A 15,089-nucleotide genomic window follows, 5' to 3' on the forward strand; every position below is an offset into this window, starting at 1 on the left:
GACTTACACACTTGAACATGTGGCTTCAATTTGGCCAAGAAGTGCTGGATGAATGGGGCAGGAGGGGGACCATGGTGGGACTGACTCAGAGAAGGTTTCATTTACCGTGGCAACCAGAAGCTCATGCTTCGCTCGAGCGTTGACTGGGGACTGTGTGCTCAACACTCATCTGTATCTGCTCGATAAAATATACTAAGATAAGTCGTAAAACCCAGCAAATACTCCGGAGCGGGGAGTGTCATGTGGGCTTTTGTGGTTACGGATATGAAACAGCCTCGCTGACTTGAAATACAGATGGTTGACAAATTACAGGGGAAGGGATCATTCCTCTGAAGGCCAAGGTCACTGAGCAGTTTGATGAGGATGATGACGAGTCTCTCCAACCACTTCAAACACAATTTATGAAACCAGACAGCTGTTGATGATAAAACCGATGGATTACCCAAATCAAATGCACAACACGCTGCAGTTACACTGCTCTACTCGTGCAGGTCAAGCATGCATTGTCTTTTTAGCAGGAGAACATTGACATTCAAAGAGGTGACCCCAAAAACAAGGTCCACATGGAGCAGCAAGTCACTCTGTTGCTATTTTCCTTCTGAAGCATAATGTCATTGCAGCCATGTCTGTTTTCTGAACATTAATAATATGAGTATCTATATCTGGACATGAACATTCAAGATATTAGTACTGCAACACGAGCCACTTGTCATTTCCTGCTGGCCCCTGATTGACAGATGAAGCGAGCCAATGGCAAACAACTGACTGTCACATTCTCTTGGATTATATTGTTTATCTTTTTCTGAAAATTACTTCCCAAAATCACGTGTTGCATCGCTGTTGAGATATCTGGTATGGATATCGTATGCAGCGATAGCTATTATAGAGATTTTGCAGATGAACTCGGGTCAACTGACAGTCTCTTTGTCTTAACCTGTAAGAGACCACATGTCAAGTCAAGACAACTCCGTCCTGGACTGAACAGTCAGAGCAGAAGTGAGTGGCAAAGAGGGCGGTGTGTAGCCCTCTAGTACTATATTCTAAAATATTACTAGATTCTTATTAGATTGAGTTTTTAATCTTCAGAACTTGTCTGAGGTCAGATATCTTCTCACATCTTCAAACTTTGTGCCCTTTTTGTCGAGCGGTGTCAGTACTCCTCATGTGCAACCAGTTCTACTGAATCATGCTTTACACTTCTTCTTCATGGCCTTTCAGGGCGATGTCACAGCGAGTCGGTGTATCTCCCTGGGCCTCACCAGCATCACTACTGACAGGTGTGTGGCAGAAAATGATAAGATCACAAACTAAATCTTTGAAGTGGGTCCACTGCACTTCTCTGTGGCAGTCCAGTCCCTTGCTCCTACACTTTGTTATTGATGTTGCTTGTCCACCTGTCACTGAAGCTGCTTTCATACGATCAGGTTGAAACTATTCACACCGCTTCCAAATGCAAGGCAGAAAGTCTGCCTCAACATCCTGTTTGAAACTTGCACTTGAACTTTCCAGGGAGTGACTTTGGCAGGGTGAGTTTGGAGAAACTTTCCAGCAGCACAGAAGTCAAATAAAACAGATATTTTTTTTTGGAATACTTGAGCCACAGTAACCGTAATCACAGATGTATATTACACAGGGCTAAACAGTCACAAGTGGAAACCACATTAAAGTCCACAGTCGAACGATATCAGCCTGTAATCACTGGGTCTAACTTGTTCTTCAGCCAAAAATCTGTGATGAGCAAGAAACGGGGGACAGATGGTACAATATGGTCGACTCCTCTGCCTCTGCCTTTGCTTAACATCATATACTGTGTGTAGTATCCAACCCAACAACCTGCCTGTTGCCTTTTCCAAATGCTGTTGTCACAGCTTCTGTCACAAGCCTCCAGCAGCACAACCCAGTTGAAGTTGCTGACTTCAGGTCTAAATAAGTACCGGATTATGACATCATGGGCAGTAGTGACTCAAAAACCCAAATGGATTTTTTTGTATTGCCCTTCATTTCATTTCAATATAACTGACTGTTTACTAGCATTTTAAATATGGTTGATAGCAAAAGTAGCCATATGATCTGCTTGGGCAGCAGGGGGCAGTGCCAGAACTCGCTCGCACGACACACATCATAGGAGCGAGGCTTCCAAAAAGCGAGAAACAAATCCTTCTAAAGATTTGTGAATCTAGATTACAATCCCAAATGAATCATCCGTTCCTTCTCCCACTATCAGCAGGTCGAGTTCCACTGTGTCGGAAGTATTTCGCTAATAGACTAACATTAGCTCACATTAGCTCCTTGAAGAGGTGATATGAGAGAGCATTAACATTTGCTTGAGAGAGGAAACAGATGCCAACGTGGATGCAGTGCGGTGCAGTGCAGAAGAATGGCATCGCTCCAACAAAACATTGCTTCACATCACAAAGGTCGTCGTCACTTTACCACATGTTGATCACAGCAGGCAGCGTTGTACTTACTGGAGGTCCTAGAAACCAAGAAGAGAGAGAAAGAGAGAGTTTAGTTCTGTAATATATGACCAGTAATCTGTAGAACTCGAAGCTGCAAGTGAGCGTTCTACAATCATAGCAACCAGCACAGGTGTGACAGCTCTGATCTGCCTGGCTGTGCCTTCATTCATGTCATTTAGCAGACACTTGAAAAGCAAGACACAAATTCGTATGTGGCGTCAAGGACCTGAAGGTGCCACACTAGTTCCATGGTGACAGCTGCAACCCAGTGAGCAAACCAGCCATGTCTTTAGAGCAGTGTTTATCAACCGGTGTGTGCATTATATCATGAACAATTAGAACGTGTGGATTCGGTCACATTCTTTCTATACATTATAGATCTATGCTAATTGGTTTCAGTCTCAGCAGCGCTCCTCTTCCCACACACTGACAGCAAAGACACTGGACAACTGTGCAACTTCCAGTTGTTTTTAAACCCTCTAACTTGACCACACACCTTCACAGCAGAATGGTGGACACCTGCAACGCCAAAGACTGTCTGCACCGCAGAGCTAACAGAGCTAACGGCTAACGTGACGTCTCACATCAAAACTTCAAAACAAAGTTTGCTTGTTACGAAGATTTGTCTAGAAACTAGGATGAAATCATGCGACAGGGAAGTGATAAAATTGAAACAGTTATTTAAAGTAAGTCAATAAACAAATCATTCAAAAATGATGAATTTTTGCCATGACCACCCCTTTCTGGAGACATTTTTAAACAAATACGTTTTCTGCAAATAGCATTCCAAAATAGCCGCGAGTCAGTAGCTAAATATTTTCACAAATTAAAAGAGATTTTCTCCAGGACTTTAGACTGAGCACAATTGCGCTTTGGTGCTGAGCCTAGAACTTTTTCAATGAACCAAGTGTGATGGCGTAAAAGAGTTTGAAAAACACTGCTTTAGAGTTCCACCTCAGCCAAAGCACTCAGTGTGGAACACAAGTTTCTGTGACAATGGAGCATTTTTCAGTGGAGCAAAAGCATTTCTCAGTGAAACATGGCTGCATGCTGATGACCCTCCTCCCCTGGTCGGGTGTGTTGACTAAGACTAAAACAGTTGATCTGTACGTGCTGCACAACTGTCTTCTCTTTCAGGCTACATGGCTCCGCCGCGAGCCTGCGCCTTCAAAGAAGCGTCTGTCTTAATTTAGAAGCATAAAGCCGGATCACTTTCATGAACTGTGATCGCTTCAGTCCATATCACCGGGCTGACCACTGCCACAGCAGCAGAACTCCTCAACATCTGCTCCGACAATCATTCCACACGTCAGTGCAACCAGCAGTACAGTAGGCAAATATCATAGCAAACACTTCACTGCTGAGCTCGTGCCATTGAAATACAGGGACGAACAACGAAAATATACCGGGCCAGGAGCCAATACCCATAAATATCAGTAGACATTGGACTTTTTATTTACATATCATGCAAATAATGTGTAATTATTATTATTTTTTGTATGTTTGTCTTCAAACTAAGATAAATGTTAGTCCTTAGTCATAACACAAAATGCAGTTTATACACTTGATGAAGGTTTTCATGATTAATGGAAAACAAATTGACACCCTCCACTGTAATCTGGGGTTGGCGATAACTTGGACGAACTTTGACCTGTCTTTGCCAAACTGTGAATCATGGTACACACTCTTTCCAAAATGTTGCACCATGTTCCCAAAGGTCTGGAGGTTCACAAAGGCGTTTTTTGGCTCTGAAGTCTGCACCGGTCACCACAGCGCCATTTGACGATAATGGCTGTCACTGATGTCCGGAGTGTTACATACTTACTTTCTACCTTCCTTCTGCCTGAATTTCCACAGATCCTAGCGTGATGTTAAGCTTTTCAGGATGACTGTGACAGGCAGGTCCTATCAAAGTGATTTGTTGAGCAGGCAAGACAGTCATGAAGCCTGTGGCTGATAAAGTGAAAAAGCTTCATTTCACATGATGTGGTGACAGACTTGTAATAGCTGGCTTCTTACTGCTCTGACCTCAGATGCTCCAGACAGTTTGGTGTTTCACAGGGTCTGTGTTAAATGTGGACAGATGGCACATGGCTTTCTCTCCATTAAACCCCAAACCAATCTTTGCTTGACCTTTCATGAGCACACCTTGACTGCCATATCAAATCCAGCCACCATCCACTGAAGGTCAGCGCAGAAAGGGACCCATATTAAATGGCTTGAGTGAGAAAATGGTTGTTTTGAATATGGAATGACAAACCCCTCACCTATCAACACAGTCTGAAAGCTCCACATAGAGGGTTTCTATGCAGCCAATACAAACGCCAGAAACAATGAATCAGAGGTGACAATGATTCTTAATTCAGATGTGTTTTATATACCTGTTCAAGGAGGCAAAACATGGAAAAACCTTGCTGAATGCAACTATTGCATTGCTAATTCTGTCAAACGGACAACTGAAAAACATTTTATTCGATGTGAGACGTTGCACTTCTCTGAATTTCTTGAGACTTGGCAAACTGCTTCTCAGGGGGCTTGTCCCCAATATAAACCTTTGGACTTTTCAACAGTTCATGTGTTAATTTGTAAACAGAATAATTCCAAAACGCACATAATAAAATACTGTGGTTGGAGATAGGCTAAGTCTGAGTGGTTCTGAGGTCGATCTCCACAGTGTCTGCCGTGCTGCTTGCCCTGTAAAACCGCAAACCTTGGCTTCATTAAACACAACACCCAGTCGAATCATTGAACACATCAAGTTTCATGAAACTATGGTGACAGAATGAGTACTTAATGTTCATAATTGAGACACTTGGCAGAGATATAAGGACTCAGAATAGAGCCAAACAAAGTATTTCACAGCGTGTCAATACAGTTCAGGGAAGATGTGCTTTGATAAAGGCGGAGGAGATGTCTATGGTATGATCTGCCTCGCTGCTTTTCTCGTGATCATTGGTGAGACTTGTGGTTGAATGGACGATTCTCTACCTGAAAACACAAACATGGATTTGTACGCAGGTGAGTTTGTAAGGTCCTGCACTCCTTTCATGGACCACACCTTCTGCGATCACATCTCCATGATACTTTAAATCTGAAAATCGCTTGACAGCAGTGTTGAGTTTGGTGTCATGAGAGAGGAATCGCCGCCTCGCTCGTGGGCGAGCATCACATCCTGAGGACTGTAACCCTCACTCCTGGGACTTGATGTCCCTCACCTTAATCCAGAAGGCGCTTGGTATCCTGAGGGCAACAGGCTTCAAATATAGCAGTGAGAGTGGCGCCGGGCTCGCAGCCTCAGAAACAAATGACACTGCATGCAAGCAGCACTGGGCTCCACATGAAACAAACCGGCCACAGACATAAACACGAAAGGGGAAGTGGCACCGCTGTCATGTACGCCAGGCTTCCCCTCCACACAGGCTTACTACCGTCTAATTATTGCTCACACCTGTTGGTGCTTATATAAGGTGAGCGAGCGGCTCAACCTTCCGCTCCAGCGCCTCCTCCGCTGCTGGTAGGTCAACATGTCACTTGTGCTGTGCGCCAGCATCTAATTTGACAGGAGGCTCAGCATGAACACTGTCTCAATGTGCAGATTTTTGGCTGCAAACTTTGAGGCAAAGCAGTGCTCCACCAGGAGGCGCATGACCAGAGTTTAGTTTAAAGCATAAAAATGCTGTGAATTCTCAGCTCATGTGGATGTGAGCGTTTGTTTACATCTATATCACCTGTTGATTCTGAAGTGAATGACCGGAGGTCAGGAAGTGCACCGTGGTTGTCACGAACCACCTCTGTATGGTCATATTGTTTTGGACAACTTCCTGCCCCCGCTTGTCTCTCCTTTTCTCTTCCAGGATTGGGGGTTGTTTTCCCGCCTATCTGGTTTTGCAGACACACACACCTGAGTCCATTCATCTAATCTGCTCCCGCTCTACGAGAACGCTGGCCAGAAGAAAGCCTACGTCAGTTCGTCGCATTTACTCGTCCTGTTATGACCCTGCGTGCTTGTGATCGTGACTGTGTCTGCTCTCCGTTGCTCCTCTCCTCCAATCCCGTGGACTTATTTCCATGCCCTGGACGCTGGTTCCTTCCCTTCCGTTTGCGCTTATGGACGCTTGTTTCGCCTCTGGATCGTTTTATTCTATTGATCGAAGTCTGTCTCCCTCTGGTGTTAAGATCGAGTTTTCATTTCTATTTTATACCGTCTTTAGTATTTTGGTTGTTTTGCCGTCCTAGCCTCCTTCTAGTGTAGAAGTCGAGTGTAATTCTGTTTTGTTATGAAATTTGTTGGACCTTCTTTTGTTTGTTCGCCTCCTTCCTGCTGCACATGTGTCTTAAAACTGTCACAGTGGTTAAGCCATCCAGACGTAGGAGGCTACTGTGAGCCTGCTAAAGTCGTCTTTGGTGCGCTCTTCCATTCTGCCCACAAACCTTTGTGGGAAGAGTCATTTTAAAGAAAGAAATTGCCATCAAAACTTCCCTTATTTTCCACAGTAGGAGGGTGCAATGTCCGCTTCCATGACTCGGTGTCAGGAGGAAGCAAACTGAGCCGGACCGCTGTTCCTCGCACTCATCACTGACTTGCCATGAGGAAAAGGGAACGGGAATCACCAGTGCGTCCGGTAGACGCCATGAAGAAGGAATGCCAAGCTTCCAACTGGGAGACACACCTCAGTGTGACATCCAGTCAGCATGCTTCAACTTTCCGGAGTGAGCGTTGGAGTAAAGGGAGGAATTTGTTGTAGCCGTCCCTCTGGGTGTGACACATCAGCCAAGTCACTGCAGGAGCTGGGAGAAAGCACTGCAGCTAGAATATCCACCCACAGGCGCAACATGACGCTGACTCACATTCACTTCCACTGCATCATTTTTTTTTTTGTTTTCTTTGGTCACTAACAAAAAACGTCTCAAAGGTTTTCCCAGTCAGACGGTATCAGTTCCAGGACATTGCAGAGAGACTTGTGTCCACTCTGGTCACACCAAGTCAGTGATCCTGTACCTGTCACATCAGGACCTTTATCATAGGAACATGCAGTGTCCTTAGCTGTGTGGAATTAATACACTTTTGTGGCTGGGAACTGTGGCCCACAAACCAAAATTGGACACAATGTATAGTTGACTTGAACTATGGAGCAGCCTGGACACATTTCCTAGATGCTACTGAAGAAACATTAGAAATCATGTGAAGAAATGATCATGGAGTCAGATTCTATTCTCTAAATCATGATACAAACTGTCAATCCTTTGTCTTGTGTGATGAAAAACCTTTTCACAATTCTCTCTCCTAAAATGCTTGTTTTCCATGGACTTATTGAAATTTCACTCATACTTTAAGGCTTTAGAATTTGTTGATGGTCCCTAACTGATGGCGGCTCGTAGCATTAGTGCTGCCTGTGAGAGTGTGTCCGCGATCAGTGAAGCCTAATGGGGACGCGGAAGAGGACGCCGCCGCCAATATCCAATATCCAAGTGTTGTCACCTTGGCAGCGGGAGAGCTGCATGTGTTGATGTGAACCAAGGCAGACGAGCGCGTCAGAGAACCTATGAGGACCACTCCATCTCATCAAAGAAACAGGGATCCAGAGACTCAGAGTCGACCAGTGTCATGATCAAAGTTTCCCTGGATTCAAAATAACTTTCAAACTACCAAAGTCCACCACACACCGGGGACGACACCTGCGGCCAAAGCTGCCGTGGATTCCACCTGCTAAACGTTCTCCACCACCTGAACCACTGCTGTTTCCCTCCATCTCAAGATCCTGAACAACAGCGTCACTTCTGCTGCTCCGACCTACATGCATGCATGGCAACACCAAAAGTGGACCTGTAGCAAGCACTGCTGTGAGCCACAAACACATCTCATGGTGCGACCCGCTCTCACTACGCTGCTAATAACCTTCACAAGTCCATGAACCTCTGTCATGTAAAGCAATACGTCAACAGGTTCCCACTTCCTGAGCGCCAGCCACAGCTTCAGCCGGAGCAAGGAGGCCAAGCCATGGAAAAAAAACAAGACGGCGTTTGCAATTCATCTGCTCCAGGTGTTTAAATCATCCCATCTGTGCATGAGGTGGCAAAATTGAGAACGTACGCTGTCGAATCCATGCCAGACAAGCAACGTCGGCAGATGGAAAAGCAGCTTCATCCAGACACAGTAGCTCTTTCATAATGGCCCGCGAGCAAAATGTAAACAGGGCAAAGACGGTTTAGAAAACCACGCCAGATTACTGTCGTCATTTCCTAACGTGTGAGAGGAATCACAGCATTGGCGGCAGGTCAACCGGCGCTCACTCCTAATGGACTGCACAGACCTTTCTATTCCATTATACTGTACAATCATCTCATCACACTGTGTAATTACATACCTACTGAACTAAATTACAAAGCTCACTCCACTCTTCTCTGTAGAAACTCTGTATCGAGCAGATGAATTGATTTTTATCATGAATTCACAGACACAGGTCAAGAAGTGCAGGGGCTAATCTCGATGCTGCAGTCCCCATGTGAAACCACATGACCGGTTCCGTAGCTCAGGCAGTGGGAACTGTCCTCCTGAGTACTGGTCTGCCGCTTGGGGCCGATATATTATCGCTGATAATTATGAAATTATGGATGATAAACTATTATTGTCAACATTAAGTTAGGAGAAAATAAACAACTAATATCAACATAAAATATCTAACTCATACAATTACAACTTTCATGTCTATGGCATCCTGATGCAGATCTGACCCAAGTGACAGGTGCAACAGCATCTGAGGAACAGCTCAACATGTGGGCCTCATTCTCTTACCGAAACTGTCCTTCAACCATCAGGCAACCTCACCTTCAGAGCCCAGCGATGCCCTTCTCTCCCAGACTAATGCTATTGTTGCGTTCTTAAATAGTATAGATGGGTTCCAACATTCACCTGACAGAGATGGTTCTTCACATCCCCACTGAAGATCCAGGGACCAAATGTCCCGCGAGCCACTGGGATGAGATGAGATCAACTTCATTCCAACCAGAAACAATGTCCATTGTCATCTACAACTTTGTGGAACATAGCACAAGACACTAATAATCACAATAATCATTTCTATTATTATTATTATTAGATGTCATTTATTTGTCCCACAGTTGGGAATTCAAGATAATAATAACATACCATAACATAATAATGTTACACAGGTACCCGTTGGCTTTGGGATCTCCTCTGGCAGACTGTTGGAGGAGGCCTGACAGAAACCTTCAGATTCAAGTCTAGACTCAGGGACAATGAGCAGAGAGCACCTGTGGACATGTGGGTCCTGGCTGCCTCAAAGTGATCAGCAAAATCCTGTAGTGGACCCTAAAGAAGTGCAGAGAAGCTAACGCTGGAGTGATGAGCCGCCGTCAGTTAGAGCCAGTTAGAAGCCTGGCGGCTCAGTTCTGAACCAGCAGGGGGCGTGAGAGAGACTAATTGTTGATGCCAGTGAGGAGAGAGTTACAGTCGTCCAGGCGGGAGAATATGAACGCATGAATAGCTTTTTCTAAGTCGGCATGTGAGAGCATGGGTGTGAGTTTAGAGACCATTTGTGTCTGAGAGGATCGGAACAAGGCGGCGGCCATGACGGACTGTCATTGTGGCTGTGGGCGACTTTAGTGCCCAGACTCTCAGGGCTTCTATCGTATCTCTGACGTCCAATCTCCTGGAGGAACAGCAGGACTAGCAATCCCCTGATCTGAACACAAAAGTAAGTCATCTGCCACCTTCAGGAATGAGGTGTGGTGAGGATTTAAGAGGCATTTCATTGGTTAATTGAGTTAGCAGACGGCAGCAGTGGTAGCCGGGACTCAAGCCTCTGCAAGCCATTAAAACAGAAGCCGAGGCCGGGAGAGCCACGGCTGACATAAATGAAACTGAAGACAATGGCTTTTCCAGATGTGCAGTCGTTTAGCCGTCGCAAATATTTCCCTCCAACCTTGAGTCTCGCGTAATGTCAATACGTGTTGCTGTTTTAATTAGCGCGTGTGGTGGCCCTGCGCGCAGCAACCAAGGGGAGGGAGGCAACACTTTCAATGTTGGGCTGAATAACTCAAGGATATTTATGAATTGAGCCTCTTAATATGTGGGTTGAACAGATTTCAAGACTGAATTTATGACCTGAGATGAAACCGGAGCAGCAAACACCTTCCCAAGTCTTTCCCACGGAGGACGCGTTTGGCCACCAAAGTGTTTCAGGGGCTCCACAAAACCGTCAAGAAGCCATTTAGAACGGAGCAGCTTGATGGTGAGACCACAGTGGAGCTACAGTTTCAGCTTCAACCCCGACGTCCTCCACCCGTTAAAGTAACGGCTCAATCTCTGCTGCTCACGAGCTCACATTGCCAGGGTTTTCCCGTGATATTTGCTGGAATTGCACATGAGTGTGGTGCAACAGGAGACATGAGGATGTTCCAGCTGCACAGTTCCATACAGAGTGTAGCCCGACTGAGGCCATACCTCCATTCAGACAAATTGTGACCTCGGAGCATACTTTTTTGCCAAACTTGAATAAAGTGTAATTGCACATCCACACTTTTATTTGTATTTCAGGTAAATTGATGCACTGTTCACTGTTCTACTGAACTATGTAGACAGTGATGGTGCTGACTGATGCACTAGTTTCACTTCAGAGCTCCAGAATCAGCCAGCGATGGTTCAACGCCGTCACCGTCATGGAGCTGTCACCATCCTCAACATGTTTGGATAAAACTCGCAAGTTTCTGAATAGAATGAAATATTCCTGAGATTGTCTTTTCCATATATTCAAGGATGATAGATGTGGAGTATCTGAAGTACAGAGTCACACTTTTGATCACCATTATGAGCCTCCACCCACTTAGCAACCATGCTAACGGTTGCTAACGCGGAGCTAATGTCGTCTCCTTAAACCAACAAATCACGTCTTCTTGTGAGAACTAAGGATCAAATCCACCTGAGTGAAGGAAGGTGAAGACAAATCTGCAGATCATGGTGGTGGCCAGTTCCAAAACACAGCTGATATCAGGTTAGTCATGTGACCACCGCAGACATGGACTCAGACCCAGGAACACTGCATCAGGTTCCACACACCACTTCTCCATTGTATAGAAGGTTATTAGACGTCATGAGACCGTGATGAGTCTCAGAGTTTGTTTACTTCTGCTGCGTAGCTGAAGCTGCTGCAGCTGCACATCAGTCCACTCATAGTCCAACTAGTAGCTACATGCTAGCATAGTCCAGCTACTGGCTACATGCTAGCTTAGTCCAACTACTGGCCAAGCTAGCTGAGTCCAGCTACTAGCTACATGCTAGCTTAGTCCATCTACTGGCTACATGCTAGTTTAGTCCAGCAACAAGCTGCATGATAGCTTAGCCCAGCTACTAGCAACATGTTAGCTCAGTCCATCTACTAGATACATGCTGTCTTAATCCAGCTACTGGCTACATGCTAGCTGAGTCCAGACATTAACCCCATGATCCAGGTTGTGGAGTCCGCCGAAGAGACATTCTGAATTCTCTCCAGTCGTTGAACCAAGCTGTTTACATTTTAAAGTCTGATTTTAGCTGGACAACTGCACCAATTCAGTTTCCTGGGGCGTCATGTGACCATCCTCACTGATGAACTGAGCACGTCGTCAATTCTCCAGATGATTCCACTGCTCACACTCAAGTTTCAGTCAAAGCATCATTGCCATCAAAACTCATGATTGATGCTAAGCCCAGCAGGAAGAGTGGCTGACTAGGTGCTGACTGGGTAGCCACTGATGTCACGCTGAATCATCTGAAGCTATTGAAGCTTCCAGTGATGAGAAACACATCCTCTCACTGTGGTTCCTCCCTTATACAGTCAGACACTGGACTGCATTGTACTGACTGCGATAAACCCCGAGTCAATACTCCCTGAATTATTTCCCTTTTTTTAAAGCCACCAAAATAAACAATACGGCTGGCGGGGGATTGTGTGTCCACACAAAGTCAAACAAAGTGAAAAGCTCAATCACATGATGGGGTTGGGTTTCATACATTAGTGGCCCCAAATGAGAAAAACAGACCAAGCCGCAGCGCTTTACCTCCAGCCTGTGCATTCCTCTATCTCACCACCAACTGCCACAAATTCACTGGCTCCCACCGGGCGAGCCAATCTGCTCACTAAATATACGCCATGAATGTGAGGCGCAATCCCACATGCAGCAGCCCCCAGGCTCGGAGAATGGTGACAAGCTCACGAGTCCCCGCGCAAACATGCTCACGTCCTAAACGTCCTGTTCGTCCTTTCCTACTCCTCGTGTGGATCCCAGGTACAAGTGTTTGAAGTGGAATATGTCAGATGAAAACGCAGAAACATCGCTGTTGGACATCAATGATCATGGCTCACAAATAGTCCACATATTTCATATTTATTTGTGAACGTCAATGGCAGGAACATATAAAATGTAAAATGTTTTTCTTTGTGTAAAGACAAATGTCATAAAACTCTTGGATTGTTGGACCACTAAAGTCGAAATCTTATTGTGGACCCGGTGGCACCCGACCCGCCTCAGTACTATCTCTGGTCTCCTGCATGAACAGACGAAGGAGGGCCACAGGGTGTCACTGCAGGTGAGAATAGTCAAGGCCTGCTGCCCAGCTGAAGAACCACTCAAATAGAAGGGGGTCAGACACATCAGCAGGGGTCAGTCTGGTCCATCCCCACCTCTACACATGATGATTCCGGGTGCCATGTTTGAACTGATCATAACTGGTTCTTATTACGATCTGTCATCATCGGTGGGGACGACACTTGGGTTTTAATGACGGAAAATCCACTGACTATAATGACAAATATATGTATTTCAAATGCACTCTGCTGTTGGGGAGTCTGGCATGAGTCATGTGACAGTTTGTAACCCAGAAAACCAGCCGCCAACTTCACCAAATTTCCCTCACCATCCCGCTAACTCGCTCAGCTTCACACGTGGACTTGGTCAGGAGGCATCATCATTTATTGCAGTGCTACGTCCACAGTTCAGAGACATTCTTTACCTAATACTGCTGCTAAATCCAGCGCTGGCCATGTTTCAAGGTCACAAGTGACTGAAATAGCCCATGTGTTCACACACACACACATGGCCTCTTACACACGGACATACAACTTCCCACACACCTTAAACCAGAACCAGCGGTCTGACAGAGGCTGCCGGTCATTTTCAGATGAAATGGACAGTAGCAGACCGACAAGCACACAAATCATGTCCCTGACAGGAGCCCTCTCTGTGGGGACATTCATCTGACAGGATGCATTGTGTTGGGGAGCTGCGCGAGAGCTGTTGATCTTTTGTTTGAGTCACATGCAGCACATTGAGCCGGGCAGAGAGGATCAAAGACCTGACCTCAGGAGACTATTTCTGGGTGCCAGTGACTGTGGTCGTACGTCTTTGAATCTGGATCAAATCACAGAAAAAGGCTTTTCGATGGCGCCTCGGTGCCGGTCTATTGCAGCGCAGAGGGAAAGTGATGCGTCCTGTACTCAAGTGTTCTCAGCTGTGACTCACGGTTGGAGCACAACGCGATGAGCTGTCGACTTTCTCTCAACAATCGCACAAGCAAAACAAGTAAAACACACATTTGCCTGACAGCCTGCTGAGAAGGTCATTGAGTGAGGAGCGTGAGAGTGTCAGTCACGTCAATTACCCTGCTGCGGTCGCAAACATCAAACGGCTGCTCGGTGAGCAAAGCAACTGTCCCTGACTCGGAGAGGACAAAACCCCCGACCCCAACAGACAAACAGCTGCTGAAATAACTACGTGCACACACCGACACTGGGACGAGCAAGCAACAGGTTTGACCTTTGACTCGGGAAGACCACTTCACCTCAATTAGTGGAGTTTTTTTTTTTTTACGGCCGTCTTCCTCGGTCGGAAGTCGGACCTGTGTTTGACTCAACATCGACCCTTCTGAAAGGTCGTGATCTGAACAACAACTGGGCACAATTAGTCTGAATCTTCATCTGAGATGGGGAGCTGTGGAAACACTGCTGATTCTATCTCCAAGAAAACAAATCATTCTCAGATGGTGAGTTCAGCCTGCGAGATGCCAGAGTCGGCACACGTCCACCTCATGGAGCCGCTGCGCTTTCAGGTTCAAGCAGCACATTAAAGTGAAATTCACTTAACGGAGAAGCACTTTTCAGAAAGACAACTGGCGGTAAAGCATAAAAAGAGCCGCACAACAACACGTCGCGCTGCACTTCTCTCCGCCGCGGCGGCAGCAGTGCGGGCTGTTGGGGAACCTCTGGAAAAACCATTGAGCTTCTGCTGCATTCTTCAGCTCCCCCTACGAGACCTGCTCGATAACGTCTTTACAAGACAACAAGAGAGGAGCCCTGTGTAGGAGCACAGCACATTCTTGGGCTGCTGAGGGAAATCAAATCAAAGAGTCATGGATGCATGGATGTGGCCAGAAAGAAGAAAGTCATTCGAGCCCAGCAGTGGCATGAAGTCTTAACCCCTGAATGTCAACAGACACTTCCGATCGATACATCAGTCCGAGAATTGTGGCTAGTTTCAGCAGCTTCTCTGGATCATAAGCTTTCTAAACCTCCTCCGCCCCTGCGACACTGACTGATGGACCTCCAGACATCCAGGGTAGAGGTTTGATTCCTGCTG

At 46.1% G+C, this 15,089-nt stretch overlaps 1 protein-coding gene across 7 annotated transcripts in view; it reads right to left on the reverse strand.

Moving 5' to 3' along the window:
* col13a1 (collagen, type XIII, alpha 1) overlaps nt 1-15,089 on the reverse strand; it is a 69,119-nt gene that overhangs the window by 36,633 nt on the left and 17,397 nt on the right. For all 7 annotated transcript variants that reach the window (XR_008415784.1, XM_053874692.1, XM_053874691.1 and 4 more), the window contains exon 3: nt 2,469-2,476. Coding sequence is in view for 6 of the 7 variants with exons in the window: in XM_053874692.1 (XP_053730667.1) it covers nt 2,469-2,476 (8 nt within the window). In the remaining variant the exon portion in view is untranslated. The remainder of the gene's footprint in view (nt 1-2,468; nt 2,477-15,089) is intronic.

Source organism: Synchiropus splendidus, chromosome 9 (assembly GCF_027744825.2).
Source record: "Synchiropus splendidus isolate RoL2022-P1 chromosome 9, RoL_Sspl_1.0, whole genome shotgun sequence".
NCBI classification, from domain to species: domain Eukaryota; kingdom Metazoa; phylum Chordata; class Actinopteri; order Syngnathiformes; family Callionymidae; genus Synchiropus; species Synchiropus splendidus.